This window comes from Salmo salar, chromosome ssa03 (assembly GCF_905237065.1).
Source record: "Salmo salar chromosome ssa03, Ssal_v3.1, whole genome shotgun sequence".
In the NCBI taxonomy this organism is placed as follows: domain Eukaryota; kingdom Metazoa; phylum Chordata; class Actinopteri; order Salmoniformes; family Salmonidae; genus Salmo; species Salmo salar.
Window position 1 is genome coordinate 95,410,344 of NC_059444.1, and position 23,156 is coordinate 95,433,499.

General features: G+C 47.5%; 1 protein-coding gene across 1 annotated transcript in view; it reads left to right on the forward strand.

Annotated features, from left to right (window-relative positions):
• Window positions 1-23,156, forward strand: part of smg1 (SMG1 nonsense mediated mRNA decay associated PI3K related kinase) — a 121,071-nt gene that overhangs the window by 14,115 nt on the left and 83,800 nt on the right. The window contains 12 exon segments of the mRNA XM_045715889.1: window positions 2,161-2,219; window positions 6,786-6,999; window positions 7,236-7,361; window positions 8,889-8,961; window positions 9,340-9,437; window positions 13,473-13,646; window positions 14,167-14,388; window positions 14,988-15,089; window positions 17,013-17,312; window positions 17,439-17,569; window positions 18,695-18,856; window positions 19,944-20,062. Of these exon segments, the coding sequence (XP_045571845.1) occupies window positions 2,161-2,219; window positions 6,786-6,999; window positions 7,236-7,361; window positions 8,889-8,961; window positions 9,340-9,437; window positions 13,473-13,646; window positions 14,167-14,388; window positions 14,988-15,089; window positions 17,013-17,312; window positions 17,439-17,569; window positions 18,695-18,856; window positions 19,944-20,062 (1,780 nt within the window).

The window sequence follows — 23,156 nt, forward strand, 5'->3', positions numbered from 1 at the left end:
TTTGACCCAAGTTAAACAATTTAAAGGCAATGCTACCAAATACTAATTGAGTGTATGTAAACTTCTGACCCACTGGGAATGTGATAAAATAAATTAAATCAGAAATAAATCATGTAAATCATGTTTAAACTGGAGGGGTTGTGTTTACCAGGGCTGTGTTTAGACTGGAGGGGTTGTACACTGCTCAAAAAAATAAAGGGAACACTTAAACAACACAATGTAACTCCAAGTCAATCACACTTCTGTGAAATCAAACTGTCCACTTAGGAAGCAACACTGATTGACAATACATTTCACATGCTGTTGTGCAAATGGAATAGACAACAGGTGGAAATTATAGGCAATTAGCAAGACACCCCCAATAAAGGAGTGGTTCTGCAGGTGGTGACCACAGACCACTTCTCAGTTCCTATGCTTCCTGGCTGATGTTTTGGTCACTTTTGAATGCTGGCGGTGCTTTCACTCAAGTGGTAGCATGAGACGGAGTCTACAACCCACACAAGTGGCTCAGGTAGTGCAGCTCATCCAGGATGGCACATCAATGCGAGCTGTGGCAAGAAGGTTTGCTGTGTCTGTCAGCGTAGTGTCCAGAGCATGGAGGCGCTACCAGGAGACAGGCCAGGACATTAGGAGACGTGGAGGAGGCCGTAGGAGGGCAACAACCCAGCAGCAGGACCGCTACCTCCGCCTTTGTGCAAGGAGGAGCAGGAGGAGCACTGCCAGAGCCCTGCAAAATGACCTCCAGCAGGCCACAAATGTGCATGTGTCTGCTCAAACGGTCATAAACAGACTCCATGAGGGTGGTATGAGGGCCTGACGTCCACAGGTGGGGGTTGTGCTTACAGCCCAACACCGTGCAGGACGTTTGGCATTTGCCAGGGAACACCAAGATTGGCAAATTCGCCACTGGCGCCCTGTGCTCTTCACAGATGAAAGCAGGTTCACACTGAGCACATGTGACAGAGTCTTGCGACGCCGTGGAGAACGTTCTGCCTGCAACATCCTCCAGCATGACCGGTTTGGCGGTGGGTCAGTCATGGTGTGGGGTGGCATTTCTTTGGGGGGCCGCACAGCCCTCCATGTGCTCGCCAGAGGTAGCCTGACTGCCATTAGGTACCGAGATGAGATCCTCAGACCCCTTGTGAGACCATATGCTGGTGCGGTTGGCCCTGGGTTCCTCCTAATGCAAGACAATGCTAGACCTCATGTGGCTGGAGTGTGTCAGCAGTTCCTGCAAGAGGAAGGCATTGATGCTATGGACTGGCCCGCCCGTTCCCCAGACCTGAATCCAATTGAGCACATCTGGGACATCATGTCTCGCTCCATCCACCAACGCCACGTTGCACCACAGACTGTCCAGGAGTTGGCGGATGCTTTAGTCCAGGTCTGGGAGGAGATCCCTCAGGAGACCATCCGCCACCTCATCAGGAGCATGCCCAGGCGTTGTAGGGAGGTCATACAGGCACGTGGAGGCCACACACACCACTGAGCCTAATTTTGACTTGTTTTAAGGACATTACATCAAAGTTGGATCAGACTGTAGTGTGGTTTTCCACTTTAATTTTGAGTGTGACTCCAAATCCAGACCTCCATGGGTTGATAAATTGGATTTCCATTGATTATTTTTGTGTGATTTTGTTGTCAGCACATTCAACTATGTAAAGAAAAAAGTATTTAATAAGATTATTTCTTTCATTCAGATCTAGGATGTGTTGTTTAAGTGTTCCCTTTATTTTTTTAAGCAGTGTGTTTACCAGGGGTAGTGGTGGTGCAGCTCCACTGTAGAACTGTGTTCTCTCCCTGTTTGACACTGATTGTGTTCCGCTCTCTCGCCCTCCCCCTTCTCTCTCTCGCCCTCCCCCTTCTCTCTCTCCCCCTCCCCCTTCTCTCTCTCTCGCCCTCCCCTTCTCTCTCTCGCCCTCCCCCTTCTCTCTCTCGCCCTCCCCCTTCTCTCTCTCGCCCTCCCCCTTCTCTCTCTCGCCCTCCCCCTTCTCTCTCTCGCCCTCCCCCTTCTCTCTCTCGCCCTCCCCTTCTCTCTCTCGCCCTCCCCCTTCTCTCTCTCGCCCTCCCCCTTCTCTCTCTCGCCCTTCTCTCTCTCTCTCTCGCCCGCCCCCTTCTCTCTCTCGCCCTTCTCTCTCTCGCCCTCCCTCTCTTCACCAGGCCCTGGTGAAACAGTTGGATACCATCCTCAGTACCCTGAATGATATTTTGAATGAAAGGTAAGAGGAAGTTCCCAATCAGAGCCAAAGAGTCTCCATCTGAAATGGCACCCTGTTCCCTCTATAGTACAGTACTTCTGACCAGGTCATGTCTCTGGTCTTAAGGTCTCTGGTCTTAAGGTCTCTGGTCTTAAGGTCTCTGGTCTTAAGGTCTCTGGTCTTAAGGTCTCTGGTCTTAATGTCTCTGGCCTTAATGTCTCTGGCCTTAATGTCTCTGGCCTTAATGTCTCTGGCCTTAATGTCTCTGGCCTTAATGTCTCTGGCCTTAAGGTCTCTGGCCTTAAGGTCTCTGGCCTTAAGGTCTCTGGCCTTAAGGTCTCTGGCCTTAAGGTCTCTGGCCTTAAGGTCTCTCCATAGTCTACAGCAGGGATGGGCAACAATTGTTGTTTTTTAGGAACTCAGTCAGGTTCTCAACTTACTGTTGAGAGAGAGAATAATAGATACACAAGGTGCGATTTAGAAATGTGGTTGTGCTGTAGATCAATTAGCCCATGTCAGCAAAAACATGTTTTGGATTGGTAAGTTAGTGTAATGGCCAGCTATCTACAGGTGTAGTCAACATGGTTGAATTACCCACTGGCATGGGGCCCATTTGATCATCAGTTATCATATTAAAAACTGGAAAGGGGGGTTTATGTATTTCAAGAGCTGCATCTAATTTATCATCTAACAGGCCAAACTGATCCCAGCTCATCCAGAGAGACTGAATAGGGCTGGGTGATATGGCCTAATGATCATATACATGTATGGCCCATTCACCATGTCTCTAACTTTATTATTGGGGCTCCAGAGTGGCGCAGTGGTCTAAGACCCTGCATCTCAGTACTAGAGGTGTCACTACAGACCCTGGTTCCATTCCAGGCTGTATCACAGCGGTCTAAGGCCCTGCATCTCAGTACTAGAGGTGTCACTACAGACCCTGGTTCCATTCCAGGCTGTATCACAGCGGTCTAAGACCCTGCATCTCAGTACTAGAGGTGTCACTACAGACCCTGGTTCCATTCCAGGCTGTATCACAGCGGTCTAAGGCCCTGCATCTCAGTACTAGAGGAGTCACTACAGACCCTGGTTCGATTCCAGGCTGTGTCACAACTGGCTGTGATTGGGAGTCTCGTACGGCGGCGCACAGTTGTCCCAGCGTCGTCGGGTTAGGGTTTAACCGGGGTAGGTCGTCATTGTAATTAAGAATCTGTTATCTGACTTGCCTTGTTAAATAAAAACATCTAAGTGTCGTTGTGTGATTTAAAGATCCATACACAGCATTTCAAACAGTCAGGAATAATCTAATCACTTCAGGGCTTGTGTTAAATACCTAGGTTAAATACAAGTCTTCCGCAACACACACTCATAGTTTCATGATTTTATAAAAAATAGTTTAACCTGCGTTTCTGTAATAAGACTTGAAAGCCAGATCAGTGATGTCAATGAAAAATGCCCTTTTTAGTAAATAATTCTTAGCAGAAGTATGCATAATGCACATTCACTAATAATGACCAACTTCTGGTAACAGACATTATAGACAATTAGCACAGATCTCATCAACCATCTCTGCAGCATAAGCCCACATGCTAGTGGGTAGCCAGCATATCTTAATATGTCTAGCCAACCTGGCTCTATTAGCTTGTTAACAAGCTACAACAGTCTGTCTCCAACTGTTTAAACAACAGCCTGTTCACTTCCTTTTCATGTTGAAATCATGTGGCCTACCTGGATAACATGTTTATCTCTCACAATTACAATGAGTTGCCAATTCCTTATGTAATTGTGTTTTATGCTCATTGCACATTTATGAAACACAGACCAGACAGCCAGTATAACAGTCTGGTTCAGATGCTGCTAGTGGTATTATATAACACAGACCAGACGGCCAGTATAACAGTCTGGTTCAGATGCTGCTAGTGGTATTATATAACACAGACCAGACAGCCAGTATAACAGTCTGGTTCAGATGCTGCTAGTGGTATTATATAACACAGACCAGACAGCCAGTATAACAGTCTGGTTCAGATGCTGCTAGTGGTATTATATAACACAGACCAGACAGCCAGTATAACAGTCTGGTTCAGATGCTGCTAGTGGTATTATATAACACAGACCAGACAGCCAGTATAACAGTCTGGTTCAGATGCTGCTAGTGGTATTATATAACACAGACCAGACAGCCAGTATAACAGTCTGGTTCAGATGCTGCTAGTGGTATTATATAACACAGACCAGACAGCCAGTATAACAGTCTGGTTCAGATGCTGCTAGTGGTATTATATAACACAGACCAGACAGCCAGTATAACAGTCTGGTTCAGATGCTGCTAGTGGTATTATATAACACAGACCAGACAGTCAGTATAACAGTCTGGTTCAGATGCTGCTAGTGGTATTATATAACACAGACCAGACGGCTAGTATAACAGTCTGGTTCAGATGCTGCTAGTGGTATTATATAACACAGACCAGACGGCTAGTATAACAGTCTGGTTCAGATGCTGCTAGTGGTATTATATAACACAGACCAGACGGCCAGTATAACAGTCTGGTTCAGATGCTGCTAGTGGTATTATATAACACAGACCAGACAGTCAGTATAACAGTCTGGTTCAGATGCTGCTAGTGGTATTATATAACACAGACCAGACAGTCAGTATAACAGTCTGGTTCAGATGCTGCTAGTGGTATTATATAACACAGACCAGACAGCCAGTATAACAGTCTGGTTCAGATGCTGCTAGTGGTATTATATAACACAGACCAGACGGCCAGTATAACAGTCTGGTTCAGATGCTGCTAGTGGTATTATATAACACAGACCAGACGGCCAGTATAACAGTCTGGTTCAGATGCTGCTAGTGGTATTATATAACACAGACCAGACAGCCAGTATAACAGTCTGGTTCAGATGCTGCTAGTGGTATTATATAACACAGACCAGACAGCCAGTATAACAGTCTGGTTCAGATGCTGCTAGTGGTATTATATAACACAGACCAGACAGCCAGTATAACAGTCTGGTTCAGATGCTGCTAGTGGTATTATATAACACAGACCAGACAGTCAGTATAACAGTCTGGTTCAGATGCTGCTAGTGGTATTATATAACACAGACCAGACAGCTAGTATAACAGTCTGGTTCAGATGCTGCTAGTGGTATTATATAACACAGACCAGACAGCCAGTATAACAGTCTGGTTCAGATGCTGCTAGTGGTATTATATAACACAGACCAGACAGTCAGTATAACAGTCTGGTTCAGATGCTGCTAGTGGTATTATATAACACAGACCAGACGGCCAGTATAACAGTCTGGTTCAGATGCTGCTAGTGGTATTATATAACACAGACCAGACGGCCAGTATAACAGTCTGGTTCAGATGCTGCTAGTGGTATTATATAACACAGACCAGACGGCCAGTATAACAGTCTGGTTCAGATGCTGCTAGTGGTATTATATAACACAGACCAGACAGCCAGTATAACAGTCTGGTTCAGATGCTGCTAGTGGTATTATATAACACAGACCAGACGGCCAGTATAACAGTCTGGTTCAGATGCTGCTAGTGGTATTATATAACACAGACCAGACAGCCAGTATAACAGTCTGGTTCAGATGCTGCTAGTGGTATTATATAACACAGACCAGACAGCCAGTATAACAGTCTGGTTCAGATGCTGCTAGTGGTATTATATAACACAGACCAGACAGCCAGTATAACAGTCTGGTTCAGATGCTGCTAGTGGTATTATATAACACAGACCAGACAGTCAGTATAACAGTCTGGTTCAGATGCTGCTAGTGGTATTATATAACACAGACCAGACAGCTAGTATAACAGTCTGGTTCAGATGCTGCTAGTGGTATTATATAACACAGACCAGACAGCTAGTATAACAGTCTGGTTCAGATGCTGCTAGTGGTATTATATAACACAGACCAGACAGTCAGTATAACAGTCTGGTTCAGATGCTGCTAGTGGTATTATATAACTTGGGCTTGGTGTCTGAGAGGGAAGGTGCACAGTAAATGGAAGGAGGAGGGGCTTGGTGTCTCTGAGAGGGAAGGTGCTAAGTGGAAACCAGTCTTCATTTCTAGAGACCATGTTTAGATGGGTGTTAAATGGAAACCAGTCTTCATTTCTAGAGACCATGTTTAGATGGGTGTTAAATGGAAACCAGTCTTCATTTCTAGAGACCATGTTTAGATGGGTGTTAAATGGAAACCAGTCTTCATTTCTAGAGACCATGTTTAGATGGGTGTTAAATGGAAACCAGTCTTCATTTCTAGAGACCATGTTTAGATGGGTGTTAAATGGAAACCAGTCTTCATTTCTAGAGACCATGTTTAGATGGGTGTTAAATGGAAACCAGTCTTCATTTCTAGAGACCATGTTTAGATGGGTGTTAAATGGAAACCAGTCTTCATTTCTAGAGACCATGTTTAGATGGGTGTTAAATGGAAACCAGCCATCCAGACAATGTAGACCTTTTTAGATGTTTTAGGATCTTTGTCAGGTTGTGTTGGTTTGTACTGACTCCCCCGTCTCTCCCCCGTCTCTCCTCCGTCTTTCCCCTGTAGCAGTAAGCTGCTGTCAGAGCTGCGTCAGGAAGCTGCGGTCTGCCTGGGTCTGCTGTGCACCGCTCTGAGCTATGAAGCAGAGCGCATCTTCAAGTGGATGTTTGTTAAGTTCAGCTCCAGCACCCGGGACGAGGTCAGGCTGCTCTACCTGGTGGCAGCGTACCGAGCCCTGGAGGCAGCCGGAGAGAGGAAGGCCTTCTCACCTGTCATGCAGGTAAGAGGAACCAGGGCTCTATTCATAGTCTCTCACAGTAGGAGGGCTGACTTGGGATCAGTTTCACCTGTTAGATCACAATGAGTAACATGACATTGTCGACGACGGGGGCTCATCCTAGGTCTGCACTCGTACCCTGATATGTGTTTGTTATGTATGAGGCCCAGGGTAGTTGTTAGGGACGGGGTTGAGAGAGTGGGTGGGTGGGTAACATTGTGGCGTCCATGTTTTTTCAGCTGGTGATGAGTAGCCTGCAGTCCATCCTGGAGAACCTGGACACGCCAGAGCTGCTGTGTCAGAGCGTCCGCTGCATCCTGCAGGTGGCCCGCTGCTACCCACACGTCTTCAGCACCAACTTCAGAGTGAGTGGCAACACACACACACATACACACAACACACACTCTTGCGCCAACTTCAGACTTCAAATGTGAGCATCTGGTGGTGTTTTCTTTCTCTTCCTCATCTCCTACTGCCTGACTCCTTCCCTCACTCGCTCCCCCTGTCTCCTACTGCCGGGCTCACTCCCACCTGTCTCCTACTGCCGGGCTCGCTCCCCCCCGTCTCCTACTGCCGGGCTCGTTCCCCCCGTCTCCTACTGCCGGGCTCGCTCCCCCCTGTCTCCTACTGCCGGGCTCGCTCCCCCTGTCTCCTACTGCCGGGCTCGCTCCCCCTGTCTCCTACTGCCGGGCTCGCTCCCCTGTCTCCTACTGCCGGGCTCGCTCCCCTGTCTCCTACTGCCGGGCTCGCTCCCCTGTCTCCTACTGCCGGGCTCGCTCCCCCTGTCTCCTACCGCCGGGCTCGCTCCCCCTGTCTCCTACTGCCGGGCTCGCTCCCCCCTGTCTCCTACTGCCGGGCTCGCTCCCCCCTGTCTCCTACTGCCGGGCTCGCTCCCCCCCTGTCTCCTACTGCCGGGCTCGCTCCCCCTGTCTCCTACTGCCGGGCTCGCTCCCCCTGTCTCCTACTGCCGGGCTCGCTCCCCCCTGTCTCCTACTGCCGGGCTCGCTCCCCCCTGTCTCCTACTGCCGGGCTCGCTCCCCCCTGTCTCCTACTGCCGGGCTCGCTCCCCCTGTCTCCTACTGCCGGGCTCGCTCCCCCCTGTCTCCTACTGCCGGGCTCGCTCCCCCCTGTCTCCTACTGCCGGGCTCGCTCCCCCCTGTCTCCTACTGCCGGGCTCGCTCCCCCCTGTCTCCTACTGCCGGGCTCGCTCCCCCTGTCTCCTACTGCCGGGCTCGCTCCCCCTGTCTCCTACTGCCGGGCTCGCTCCCCCTGTCTCCTACTGCCGGGCTCGCTCCCCCTGTCTCCTACTGCCGGGCTCGCTCCCCCTGTCTCCTACTGCCGGGCTCGCTCCCCCTGTCTCCTACTGCCGGGCTCGCTCCCCTGTCTCCTACTGCCGGGCTCGCTCCCCCTGTCTCCTACTGCCGGGCTCGCTCCCCCTGTCTCCTACTGCCGGGCTCGCTCCCCCTGTCTCCTACTGCCGGGCTCGCTCCCCCTGTCTCCTACTGCCGGGCTCGCTCCCCCTGTCTCCTACTGCCGGGCTCGCTCCCCCTGTCTCCTACTGCCGGGCTCGCTCCCCCTGTCTCCTACTGCCGGGCTCGCTCCCCCTGTCTCCTACTGCCGGGCTCGCTCCCCCTGTCTCCTACTGCCGGGCTCGCTCCCCCTGTCTCCTACTGCCGGGCTCGCTCCCCCCTGTCTCCTACTGCCGGGCTCGCTCCCCCCTGTCTCCTACTGCCGGGCTCGCTCCCCCCTGTCTCCTACTGCCGGGCTCGCTCCCCCTGTCTCCTACTGCCGGGCTCGCTCCCTGTCTGTCCCTACTAGCAGGTGTTCTTAATGACCTCCAGAGTGTCTACAGTGAAGTGTGTTGTGTTGACCTTGCCTGTTGTGTGTGATAGGATACGGTGGATATCTTGGTGGGCTGGCACATTGACCACACACAGAAACAGTCTCTGACTCAGCAGGTCTCAGGTCAGTACACACAAATGTTTTCCATCTTCCTCTCAGTATAGAATATAATCAGAATTTAGTGGGGTTGGACAGATGGCTGCAAGTCTGTAGTTGTATGTTTTACACCAGGGGTGTCACGGGGGATCCAATAAGGCCCGCAAATATTACTATATTTACTATATTCATAGTTTATTGACAGTCAAGGACCATCAAATTCCCAACACTATCAATAGTGGAGTCATTTTCTGGAAATGGACTTTGAGGAAATAAAAAATAAATAAATAGAGTGCGGCCATCCGAACCTCTTTGAAGACGGAATACAGCCACTGGGACAAAATGAGTTGGACACCTCTGGTTTTACACAAGTCAACTGTATGTGTGTGACCTGTGTGTGTGCAGGCTGGCTGCAGAGCCTGGAGCAGTTCTGGGTAGCAGACCTGACCTTCTCCACCACGCTGTTGGGACAGTTTCTAGAGGACATGGAGGCCTACGCAGAGGTCAGTAACACCACTACACACACACACACACACACACACACACACTGTGGCCCGTTTATTAGGTACACCCATCTAGTACCTGGTCCCTCCTTTGCCTCCCGAACAGCTGTAATTCTTCAGGGCATGGAAACATTGCTCAATTGGTATCAAGGGACTTCTCCACACCAGTACACCACCACCACCAGCCTGTACCGTTGACACCAGGCAGGATGGGGCCATGGACTCATTCTTGACACATCAGGAACTGGGATTTGTTGGACCAGGCAATGTTTTTCCACTCTTCAATTGTTCAGTGTTGGTGAACACGTGCCAAATGGAGACACTTCCTTGTTTGTAGCTGATGGGAGTGGAACCCGGTGTGGTCGTCTGCTGCAATAGCCAATCCGTGACAAGGACCAATGAGATGTGCATTCTGAGATGCCGTTCTGCACACCACTGTTGTACTGCTCCGCTATTGGTCTGTTTGTGGCTCCGCCTGTCAGCTTGCACCGTTCTTGCCGTTCTTCTTCGTCTTCTCTCATCAACGAGCTGTTTTCTCCCACAGGTCTGCTGCTGACTGGATGTTTTGTGTTTGTATTCCATTCTGGATAAACCCTAGACACTGTCGTACGTGAAAAGCCCAGGAGGGCAGATGTTTCTGAGATACTGGAACCGGCACGCCTGGCACCGGCGATCATACCACGCTCAAAGTCGCTTTGGTCACTGGTTTTGCCCATTTTATAATGTCCCAGTTAGGACAGTAACTGAATGCCTCTGTGTGTTTATATAACAAGCCACGTTTCACTGTCTGTAGGCACAAACCATTTTCATGAACAGGGGGTTAGGGTGTACCTAATAAACTGGCCACTGTGTATACACACTACGCTATTACATGGATGCCTAGGCAAAGGTAACGGTGTTCCCTTATTACAGTAGAACTTCAGCGATACGGACTGACCAGTCATCCAAACTAGCAGTATAACCTCTTACATCTAGACGTTCCGCTAGCAGAACACCTGCTCCAATATCCAATGATGGGCGTGGCGCGAAATACAAATTCCTCAAATCCGAAAACTTACATTTTTCAAACATATGACTATTTTACACCATTTTAAAGACAAGACTCTCCTTTATCTAACCACACTGTCCAATTTCAAAAAGGCTTTACAGCGAAAGCAAAACATTAGATTATGTCAGCAGACTACCCAGCCAGAAATGATCAGACACCCATTTTTCAAGCTAGCATATAATGTCACAAAAAACAAAACCACAGCTAAATGCAGCACTAACCTTTGATCTTCATCAGATGACAACTCTAGGACATTATGTTATACAATACATGCATGTTTTGTTCAATCAAGTTCATATTTATATCAAAAACCAGCTTTTTACATTAGCATGTGACATTCAGAACTAGCATTCCCACCGAACACTTCCGGTGAATTTACTAAATTACTCACGATAAACGTTCACAAAAAACATAATTATTTTAAGAATTATAGATACAGAACTCCTTTATGCAATCGCTATGTCCGATTTTAAAATAGCTTTTCGGTGAAAGCACCTTTTGCAATATTCTGAGTAGATAGCTCGCCATCACGGGCAAGCTATTTTGACACCCACCAAGTTTGGTACTCACCAAACTCAGATTTACTATAAGAAAAATTGGATTACCTTTTGCTGTTCTTCGTCAGAATGCACTTCCAGGACTTCTACTTCAATAACAAATGTTGGTTTGGTTCCAAATAATCCATAGTTATATCCAAATAGCGGCGTTTTGTTGTGCGTTCAAGACACTATCCAAAGGGTAACGAAGGGTGACGCGCCCGGCGCGTTTCGTGACAAAGAAATTCAACATTTTCCATTACCGTACTTCGAAGCATGTCAAACGCTGTTTAAAATCAATTTTTATGCGATTTTTCTCGTAAAAAAGTGATAATATTCCGACCGGGAGTCGTTGTTTTCGTTCAAAGACTGAAAATGTAAACATGGAGTCGTCTCGTGCACGCGCGCACCAGTCTCATTGTTCTCAGATCGACCACTTACCAAACACGCTACTGTTTTTCAGCCATGGCCTGCAAAGTCATCATTCAACGTTCTGGCGCCTTCTGAGAGCCTATGGGAGCGTTAGAAAATGTCACGTTACAGCAGAGATCCCCTGTTTTGGATAGAGATGATCAAGAAGGCCAAGAAATGGTCAGAGAGGGCGCTTCCTGTTTGGAATCTTCTCAGGTTTTGGCCTGCCAAATGAGTTCTGTTATACTCACAGACACCATTCAAACAGTTTTAGAAACTTTGGAGTGTTTTCTATCCAAAGCTAATAATTATATGCATATTCTAATTTCTGGGCAGGAGTAATAATCAGATTAAATCAGGTACGTTTTTTTATCCGGCCGTGAAAATACTGCCCCCTATCCATAACAAGATAAGGCTCCAGGCAAACATGCAGGGCCTTCAGAAAGTATTCATACCCCTTGACTTATTCCACATACAATAACCCATAATGACAGTGAAAACATGTTTTTAGAAATTGTTGCAAATGTATTGTAAATGAAATAGATATCTCATTTACATAAGTATTCACATCCCGAGTCAATACTTTGTAGATGCCCCTTTGGCGGCGATTACAGCTATGAATCATCCTGGGTATGTCTGAATCAGCTATGAGTCAGCCTGGGTATGTCTGAATCAGCTATGAGTCAGCCTGGGTATGTCTGAATCAGCTATGAGTCAGCCTGGGTATGTCTGAATCAGCTATGAGTCAGCCTGGGTATGTCTGAATCAGCTATGAGTCAGCCTGGGTATGTCTGAATCAGCTATGAGTCAGCCTGGCTATGGGGATTTTCTCTCATTTTGTTCCTGGCAGATTTTCTCAAGCTCTGTTAAGATGAGGAGTGGCAGTGAACAGCAATATTCAAATGTTTCCATAGATGTTCAATGGGATTCAAGTCTGGGCTTTGGCTGGGCCACTCACACTTTCACATGCTTGTTCTGAATCCATTCCAGCGTTGCTTTGGCTGTATGCTTGGGGTCGTTGTCCTGTTGGAACGTAAATCTTTGCCCCAGTGTAAGGTCGTTTGCACGCTGAAGTAGGTTCTCATCAAGGATGTGCCTGCCTGTGTTTTGGCTTTGTCCATTGATCCCTCTATCCTTACCAATCTCCCAGTCCCTGCTGCTGAAATGCATCCCCATAGCAGGATGCTGCCTCCACCGTGCTTCGCGGTAGGGATGCTGCCGCCACCGTGCTTCGCGGTAGGGATGCTGCCGCCACCGTGCTTCGCGGTAGGGATGCTGCCGCAAACTCCGGGCGTTCTGTCATGTGCATTTTTCACAGGAGTGTCTTCCGTCTGGCCACTCTCTCATAAAGCCCAGATTGGTAAAGTGCTGTAGAGACTGTTGTCCTTCTGGCAGGTTCTTCCATATCACCCCAAGGAACTCTGTAGTTCTGTCAGTGGTCATTGGGATCTCGTTCACCTCCCTGACCAAGGTCCTTCTTGCCTGGTTGCTGAGTTTGGTCAGACAGCCACGTCTAGGCATTCTGGGTAGCTCCATATTTTTTCCATTTGACGTCGTGGTGGGGTTGCTCCTCTGACGTCGTGGTGGGGTTGCTCCTCTGACGTCGGGGTGGGGTCGCTCCTCTGACGTCGGGGTGGGGTCGCTCCTCTGACGTCGGGGTGGGGTCGCTCCTCTGACGTCGGGGTGGGGTCGCTCCTCTGACGTCGGGGTGGGGTTGCTCCTCTGACATGCTCTGTCAACTGTAGGACATTTTTATATAGACGGACGTGTTTCTTTATAAATCTATATAACTATTGAATTTGCCACCGGTGGACTCCAATGAAGTTGTATTGACATCTCTCAGGATGATTAATGGAAATGTATTTAATCCATTTACATTTCAGGCTTTAACACAACATGTAGAATAAGTCAAGGGGTCTGAATACTTTCTGAAGACTGTGTTGCAAGTTATGGAATATGTTGGTGTCGCTGACATCCTATTGTATTACATTTGAAATGTGATGAACAAATCTATGGACTTCTGTCCCATGTTGTCTCCAGGACCTGGGTCACGTGGGTTCTGGCGAGGCGGTAGACGAGGACATCCCTCCACCCACGGTGTCTCTGCCCAAACTGGCCGCCCTGCTGAGGGTGTTCAGCACCGTGGTGCGCTGCATCGGACAGCGCTTCAACCCCATTAGAGGACCACCCATCACACAGGCATACGTCTCTGATGTAAGGAGAGATACACCCTGAAACACACACACTCATCACACAGGTATACGTCTCTGATGTAAGGAGAGAGACACACACACACACACACACCCATCACAAAGACATACGTCTCTGATGTAAGGAGAGACACACACACACACCCATCACACAGGCATACGTCTCTGATGTAAGGAGAGAGACACACACACACACCCCCATCACACAGACATACGTCTCTGATATAAGGAGAGACACACACACACACACACTCCCATCACACAGACATACGCCTCTGATGTAAGGAGAGAGACACACACACCCACACACATCCATCACACAGGCATACGTCTCTGATATAAGGAGAGACACACACACACACACCCATCACACAGACATGCATGTCTGATGTAAGGCGAGATGGGGAGAAGGACACACACAGACTCTCGTAATTAACCAGGCATATGTCACATATCATTTGTTACCAACACAACCTTACCTCCTCCCTCTCTCCTTCCTCCCTCTACTTCCGCCCTTTCCCCAGGTTTTGAACCGGGTGTTGGCGTGCGTGTCGACGGCCAAGCAGGTGTTGTTCTCTGAGCCGGTGTTGACGGCGGGGAACGAGTGTGTGTGTGTCCTGCTGGTGAGCTTGGAGCCGTCCGCACAGCTGACCGACACCGTCATCACCTACGGCCTGGACCAGCTGGATGCCTGCCGGGCCTGTGGCCCAGAGTACAGCCTGGCCGTCCTCAGCCTCATCACATTGGTAGGAACTGTTTCTAGTACTGGTTTGCATACGGGTGACAACTGTTTTATACAGGTGACAACTGGTTTAAACCGGTTAGGAAGAATGTTTCCTCAAACAGCAAATTTCAAGTCTTGTGAGCGGAAACTTGAATGTTGCGTCAATGTAGGCCTACATTCTGAAACATGTTGACAATTTTATGCATGTCTGCCCGAATGCAGAGAACTGGTTGGTCATTCAACGTTTTGCCTGTCCTCCTAATAATAACCCCATATTGATTATCTGCTTCTAATGGTCTCTTCTCTCTCTCTCTCTCTCTCTCTCTCTCTCTCTCTCTCTCTCTCTCTCTCTCTCTCTCTCTCTCTCTCTCTCTCTCTCTCTCTCTCTCTCTCTCTCTGTCTCTCTGTCTCTCTGTCTCTGTCTCTCTCTCTCTCTCTCTCTCTGTCTCTCTGTCTCTGTCTCTGTCTCTCTCTCTGTCTCTCTCTCTGTCTCTCTCTCTGTCTCTCTCTCTGTCTCTCTCTCTGTCTCTCTCTCTGTCTCTCTCTGTCTCTCTGTCTCTCTGTCTCTCTCTCTCTCTCTCTCTCTGTCTCTCTCTCTCTCTGTGTGTGTGTGTGTTGTAGATTGTGGACCAGATCAACACTAAGCTTCCAGCTTGGTTTGTGGAGAAGCTGCTGGCACCGACATCACAGCTCCTGGAGCTACGCTTCAACAGGGACAGAGAGGTGAGTGTGTTTGTCAGGGATGTGACAAATGGAAACATTTTCTTAACCTTTAAACTGCCGTTTTCAGTTAAAACGATAAGAAAAAATGTGTAAAATTGTGACCTAGGGGGCAATGAAGTTCCATCTACCACAGCCGTAGGCTGATTCTCAGACCCAACAGGGCCCCTAAGCCCTTTATCGAGTGGCCACTTGGCCCCTAAGCCCTTTATCGAGTGGCCACTTGGCCCCTAAGCCCTTTATCGAGTGGCCACTTGCTGTTGTGTTCGATAGTGATCATTTGAGTCTGCAAAAGTTTTGCCAAAGGAGACGATGAACACTAACGTTACAGAGATGTAATGTTAGCTAGCTAGCTAAGGATGTTGGGCTCTGATAAACACAGATGTAATGTTAGCTAGCTAGCTAAGGATGTTGGGCTCTGATAAACACAGAGATGTAACGTTAGCTAGCTAGCTAAGGATGTTGGGCTCTGATAAACACAGAGATGTAACGTTAGCTAGCTAGCTAAGGATGTTGGGCTCTGATAAACACAGAGATGTAATGTTAGCTAGCTAGCTAAGGATGTTGGGCTCTGATAAACACAGAGATTTAATGTTAGCTAGCTAGCTAAGGATGTTGGGCTCTGATAAACACAGAGATGTAACGTTAGCTAGCTAGCTAAGGATGTTGGGCTCTGATAAACACAGAGATGTAACGTTAGCTAGCTAGCTAAGGATGTTGGGCTCTGATAAACACAGAGATGTAATGTTAGCTAGCTAGCTTTGGATGTTGGACTCTGATAAACACAAATGTAATGTTAGCTAGCTAGCTTTGGATGTTGGGCTCTGATAAACACAGATGTAATGTTAGCTAGCTAGCTAAGGATGTTGGGCTCTGATAAACACAGATGTAATGTTAGCTAGCTAAGGATGTTGGGCTCTGATAAACACAGATGTAATGTTAGCTAGCTAGCTAAGGATGTTGGGCACTGATAAACACAGATGTAATGTTAGCTAGCTAGCTAAGGATGTTGGGCTCTGATAAACACAGAGATGTAATGTTAGCTAGCTAGCTTTGGATGTTGGGCACTGATAAACACAGAGATGTAATGTTAGCTAGCTAGCTAAGGATGTTGGACTCTGATAAACACAGATGTAATGTTAGCTAGCTAGCTACGGATGTTGGGCACTGCACTGATAAACAGCATGTAGCTCGTCACTTATTTAGGATAGTTTGACAGCTTGCTGATGAATTTGTAGACATGTTCCCAGCAGTCAGTCCGTACTTCAGCCTGTTTCCAAAGCACCAATCGCTACGTTGTAAGGTTGGGTCAGGTAAACTCTCAGCTCAGCAGCAGTCTTTTGTTTAGGGATTGTTTTCTAAACTTTAAATTCCCTATTTCCTTTTAATGTTTGAATGTTGAAACCCCTGGAGTGAGTGAGTGTGTGTGAGAGACCAGGTTTATAGAGGTGTGGGTGCTTGACACCACCTAAATGAAATGGAAAGAGGGGTGTGTAGGCCTCCGATTCAGATTGGGCGACTGTATTGTACGGTATGTTTCTGTAATGGTTAGATGGAAGTTGTAGGCTCTCTGTTTTCTGTCAGGGGGAAGTTGTAGGCTCTCTGTTTTCTGTAAGGGGGAAGTTGTAGGCTCTCTGTTTTCTGTCAGGGGGAAGTTGTAGGCTCTCTGTTTTCTGTCAGGGGGAAGTTGTAGGCTCTCTGTTTTCTGTAAAGGGGAGTTGTGTGTCTGTTTGCAGCTTTCTATAATCCTGTTAGCGTGACCGTTCTATTGGTTTAGTTTTCAATCAGAAAGGTTGATTGGAAACCATTAAGACATGTTTTTACTGGGTGTTTCTGTCTGTCTTCTCTTTCTCTGTGTGTCTGTATCTCTCTTTCTCTCTCTCTCTTTCTCTTTCTCTCTCTCTTTCTCTCTTTCTTTTTCTCCAGGTGATGTCAGCAGCCCTGGGTGTGTACCAGTCTGTTTTGAGCCTAAAGAACATTCCCATTCTGGAAGCTGCGTATAAACTGGTTCTGGGAGAGATGGCCTGTGCCCTGTCCAGCCTTCTGGTCCCCCTGGGCCTCTCCCCGACCCCTGGTACCCCCTCCCCGACCCCTCCACCCTTTCCCGGCATCCAGCACCCTGTCTTCGCCCCCCTCACCCTCACCCCAGAGAGGGCAGAGTTCACCCTCATCTTCAACCTGTCAGCCCTCACCACCATCGGCAACACCAAGAACTCACTCATAGGGGTACGTTACGTAACACACACACTGCACTACCATCAGCAACACCAAGTAACATGACTGAACTGTAACTTAAAATGTACCTCTGCTCTCTCCCGTCTCATCGTCCCCCTCCTTTCCCCCTCTCTGTAGATGTGGGCTCTGTCTCCGACGGTGTTTGCGTTGTTGAGTCAGAACCTGATGTTGGTCCACTCTGACCTGGCCGTCTACCACCCTGCTGTTCAGTATGCTGTGTTATATACCCTGTACTCACACTGTACCAGGTAACACACACTCTACCACCCTGCTGTTCAGTATGCTGTGTTATATACCCTGTACTCACACTGTACCAGGTAACACACACTACCACCCTGCTGTTCAGTATGCTGTGTTATATACCCTGTACTCACACTGTACCAGGTAACACACACTACCACCCTGCTGTTCAGTATGCTGTGTTATATACCCTGTACTCACACTGTACCAGGTAACACACACTACCACCCTGCTGTTCAGTATGCTGTGTTATATACCCTGTACTCACACTGTACCAGGTAACACACACTACCACCCTGCTGTTCAGTATGCTGTGTTATATACCCTGTACTCACACTGAACCAGGTAACACACACTACCACCCTGCTGTTCAGTATGCTGTGTTATATACCCTGTACTCACACTGTACCAGGTAACACACACTACCACCCTGCTGTTCAGTATGCTGTGTTATATACCCTGTACTCACACAGTACCAGGTAACACACACTACCACCCTGCTGTTCAGTATGCTGTGTTATATACCCTGTACTCACACTGTACCAGGTAACACACACTACCACCCTGCTGTTCAGTATGCTGTGTTATATACCCTGTACTCACACTGTACCAGGTAACACACTCTACCACCCTGCTGTTCAGTATGCTGTGTTATATACCCTGTACTCACACTGTACCAGGTAACACACACTACCACCCTGCTGTTCAGTATGCTGTGTTATATACCCTGTACTCACACTGTACCAGGTAACACACACTTACCACCCTGCTGTTCAGTATGCTGTGTTATATACCCTGTACTCACACTGTACCAGGTAACACACACTTACCACCCTGCTGTTCAGTATGCTGTGTTATATACCCTGTACTCACACTGTACCATGTAACACACTCTACCACCCTGCTGTTCAGTATGCTGTGTTATATACCCTGTACTCACACTGTACCATGTAACACACTCTACCACCCTGCTGTTCAGTATGCTGTGTTATATACCCTGTACTCACAATGTACCAGGTAACAGTCACACTTTAATACAAAACTTTGATCCTTCCTTTAAACATAGTTCACCACATTCTAATTGGTCTTCTCTTTCAATCCTCTGTCTCTCTGTCGCTCCCTCTGTTTTTCAGACATGATCACTTCATCTCGTCCAGCCTGTCCTCCTCCTCCCCTTCTCTCTTTGACGGGGCGGTCATCAGCACGGTAACCACGGCAACCAGGAAACACTTCAGCACTCTGCTGTCCCTGCTGGGAGCCCTGCTGAGGAAGGAGCAGCTCTACACTGAGGCCAGGTGTATATACACACACACATACATACATGTCACACACAGGTATAGTTGAAAGATAACTGTGGTGGAATCAAAAGGAGAGACTTTTACATTTCTTCAAAACAATCCAAGTTGTATTAGTTAATTAGTGCAGTAATGGAGCTTGTCAGCGATCCTCCCGTAGGTGATTGGTTGAGAGCCCAACGAGGGGATTTGAGACGCAGCATTTTATAGAACAGTTAATCCTCCTGGATGTTCATGACAAACAACAGATGTATGGAATGGGTCACGAGGTTAACATTCGTATGAAAGATACTAATAATTCACAGCAGTCAGTATCTGCTGTAAAGACTGTTCTCATTGTGTAGAGACCAGGGTCTGGCCCCCCAACTCCATACTGGAGCCATCTCCCCCTGGCACCCCAACTCCATACTGGAGCCATCTCCCCCTGGGACCCCAACTCCATACTGGAGCCATCTCCCCCTGGGACCCCCAACTCCATACTGGAGCCATCTCCCCCTGGGACCCCAACTCCATACTGGAGCCATCTCCCCCTGGGACCCCAACTCCATACTGGAGCCATCTCCCCCTGGGACCCCAACTCCATACTGGAGCCATCTCCCCCTGGGACCCCAACTCCATACTGGAGCCATCTCCCCCTGGGACCCCCAACTCCATACTGGAGCCATCTCCCCCTGGGACCCCAACTCCATACTGGAGCCATCTCCCCCTGGGACCCCAACTCCATACTGGAGCCATCTCCCCCTGGGACCCCAACTCCATACTGGAGCCATCTCCCCCTGGGACCCCCAACTCCATACTGGAGCCATCTCCCCCTGGGACCCCCAACTCCATACTGGAGCCATCTCCCCCTGGCCCCACAGTACAGAAACATTAACTCATGCTCTGGAATGTGGTATCACCCAAAGACATGGTACATCTCCTGTCAGTGTTAAATCTCCCAGAGGCCCATCCTCAGAACACACAGAGATGAACGTGTTCTCAGAACCCTCTATTCTGTTGCATAAAACAACCATTTGATGCTATGACAGTATTATAACATAATCTTGTAATTTCTCCACCATATAACCAAATCTTGTGCTCCAAACAGGAAGCTGTTGTTGACGTGGTCTCTAGAGATGTGCCTGATGATGAAGAGGTCTGATACCTACACCCCTCTCTTCTCCCTGCCCTTCTTCCACAAGTTCTGCAAGGGTCTGCTCCACAACGGTAAATACTGTGGAACTATAGAGAGGGTCTGTTCCATAACGGTAAATACTGTGTATCTATAGAGAGGGTCTGCTCCACAACGGTAAATACTGTGGATCTATAGAAAGGGTCTGTTCCACAATGGTAAATACTGTGTATCTATAGAGAGGGTCTGTTCCACAACGGTAAATACTGTGTATCTATAGAGAGGGTCTGTTCCATAACGGTAAATACTGTGTATCTATAGAGAGGGTCTGTTCCACAACGGTAAATACTGTGTATCTATAGAGAGGGTCTGTTCCACAACGGTAAATACTGTGGATCTATAGAGAGGGTCTGTTCCACAACGGTAAATACTGTGGATCTATAGAGAGGGTCTGTTCCACAACGGTAAATACTGTATCTATAGAGAGGGTCTGTTCCACAACGGTAAATACTGTATCTATAGAGAGGGTCTGTTCCACAACGGTAAATACTGTATCTATAGAGAGGGTCTGTTCCACAACGGTAAATACTGTGTATCTATAGAGAGGGTCTGTTCCACAACGGTAAATACTGTGTATCTATAGAGAGGGTCTGTTCCACAACGGTAAATACTGTGTATCTATAGAGAGGGTCTGCTCCACAACGGTAAATACTGTATCTATAGAGAGGGTCTGTTCCACAACGGTAAATACTGTGTATCTATAGAGAGGGTCTGTTCCACAACGGTAAATACTGTATCTATAGAGAGGGTCTGTTCCACAACGGTAAATACTGTGTATCTATTAGAGAGGGTCTGTTCCACAACGGTAAATACTGTGTATCTATAGAGAGGGTCTGTTCCATAACGGTAAATACTGTGTATCTATAGAGAGGGTCTGCTCCACAACGGTAAATACTGTATCTATAGAGAGGGTCTGTTCCACAATGGTAAATACTGTGTCTATAGAGAGGGTCTGCTCCACAACGGTAAATACTGTATCTATAGAGAGGGTCTGTTCCACAACGGTAAATACTGTGTATCTATAGAGAGGGTCTGTTCCACAACGGTAAATACTGTGGATCTATAGAGAGGGTCTGTTCCACAACGGTAAATACTGTATCTATAGAGAGGGTCTGTTCCACAACGGTAAATACTGTATCTATAGAGAGGGTCTGTTCCACAACGGTAAATACTGTATCTATAGAGAGGGTCTGCTCCACAACGGTAAATACTGTGGATCTATAGAGAGGGTCTGTTCCACAACGGTAAATACTGTGGATCTATAGAGAGGGTCTGTTCCACAACGGTAAATACTGTATCTATAGAGAGGGTCTGTTCCACAACGGTAAATACTGTATCTATAGAGAGGGTCTGCTCCACAACGGTAAATACTGTGTATCTATAGAGAGGGTCTGTTCCACAACGGTAAATACTGTATCTATAGAGAGGGTCTGTTCCACAACGGTAAATACTGTATCTATAGAGAGGGTCTGTTCCACAACGGTAAATACTGTATCTATAGAGAGGGTCTGTTCCACAACGGTAAATACTGTGTATCTATAGAGAGGGTCTGTTCCACAACGGTAAATACTGTATCTATAGAGAGGGTCTGTTCCACAACGGTAAATACTGTATCTATAGAGAGGGTCTGTTCCACAACGGTAAATACTGTATCTATAGAGAGGGTCTGTTCCACAACGGTAAATACTGTGGATCTATAGAGGGTCTGCTCCACAACGGTAAATACTGTGGAACTATAGAGAGGGTCTGCTCCACAACGGTAAATACTGTATCTATAGAGAGGGTCTGCTCCACAACGGTAAATACATAGAGAGGGTCTGTTCCACAACGGTAAATACTGTGGAACTATAGAGAGGGTCTGTTCCTCAACGGTAAATACTGTGGATCTATAGAGAGGGTCTGCTCCACAACGGTAAATACTGTGGATCTATAGAGGGTCTGTTCCACAACGGTAAATACTGTGGATCTATAGAGAGGGTCTGTTCCACAACGGTAAATACTGTATCTATAGAGAGGGTCTGTTCCACAACGGTAAATACTGTGGATCTATAGAGAGGGTCTGCTCCACAACGGTAAATACTGTGTATCTATAGAGAGGGTCTGTTCCACAACGGTAAATACTGTATCTATAGAGAGGGTCTGTTCCACAACGGTAAATACTGTGTATCTATAGAGAGGGTCTGTTCCACAACGGTAAATACTGTGTATCTATAGAGAGGGTCTGTTCCACAATGGTAAATACTGTGTCTATAGAGAGGGTCTGCTCCACAACGGTAAATACTGTATCTATAGAGAGGGTCTGTTCCACAACGGTAAATACTGTGTATCTATAGAGAGGGTCTGCTCCACAACGGTAAATACTGTGGATCTATAGAGAGGGTCTGTTCCACAACGGTAAATACTGTGGATCTATAGAGAGGGTCTGTTCCACAACGGTAAATACTGTATCTATAGAGAGGGTCTGTTCCACAACGGTAAATACTGTGTATCTATAGAGAGGGTCTGTTCCACAACGGTAAATACTGTATCTATAGAGAGGGTCTGTTCCACAACGGTAAATACTGTATCTATAGAGAGGGTCTGCTCCACAACGGTAAATACTGTATCTATAGAGAGGGTCTGCTCCACAACGGTAAATACTGTGGATCTATAGAGAGGGTCTGCTCCACAACGGTAAATACTGTGTATCTATAGAGAGGGTCTGTTCCATAACGGTAAATACTGTGGATCTATAGAGAGGGTCTGTTCCACAACGGTAAATACTGTGGATCTATAGAGAGGGTCTGTTCCACAACGGTAAATACTGTATCTATAGAGAGGGTCTGTTCCACAACGGTAAATACTGTGTATCTATAGAGAGGGTCTGTTCCACAACGGTAAATACTGTATCTATAGAGAGGGTCTGTTCCACAACGGTAAATACTGTGGATCTATAGAGAGGGTCTGTTCCACAACGGTAAATACTGTGGATCTATAGAGAGGGTCTGTTCCACAACGGTAAATACTGTGTATCTATAGAGAGGGTCTGTTCCACAACGGTAAATACTGTGGATCTATAGAGAGGGTCTGTTCCACAACGGTAAATACTGTGTATCTATAGAGAGGGTCTGTTCCACAACGGTAAATACT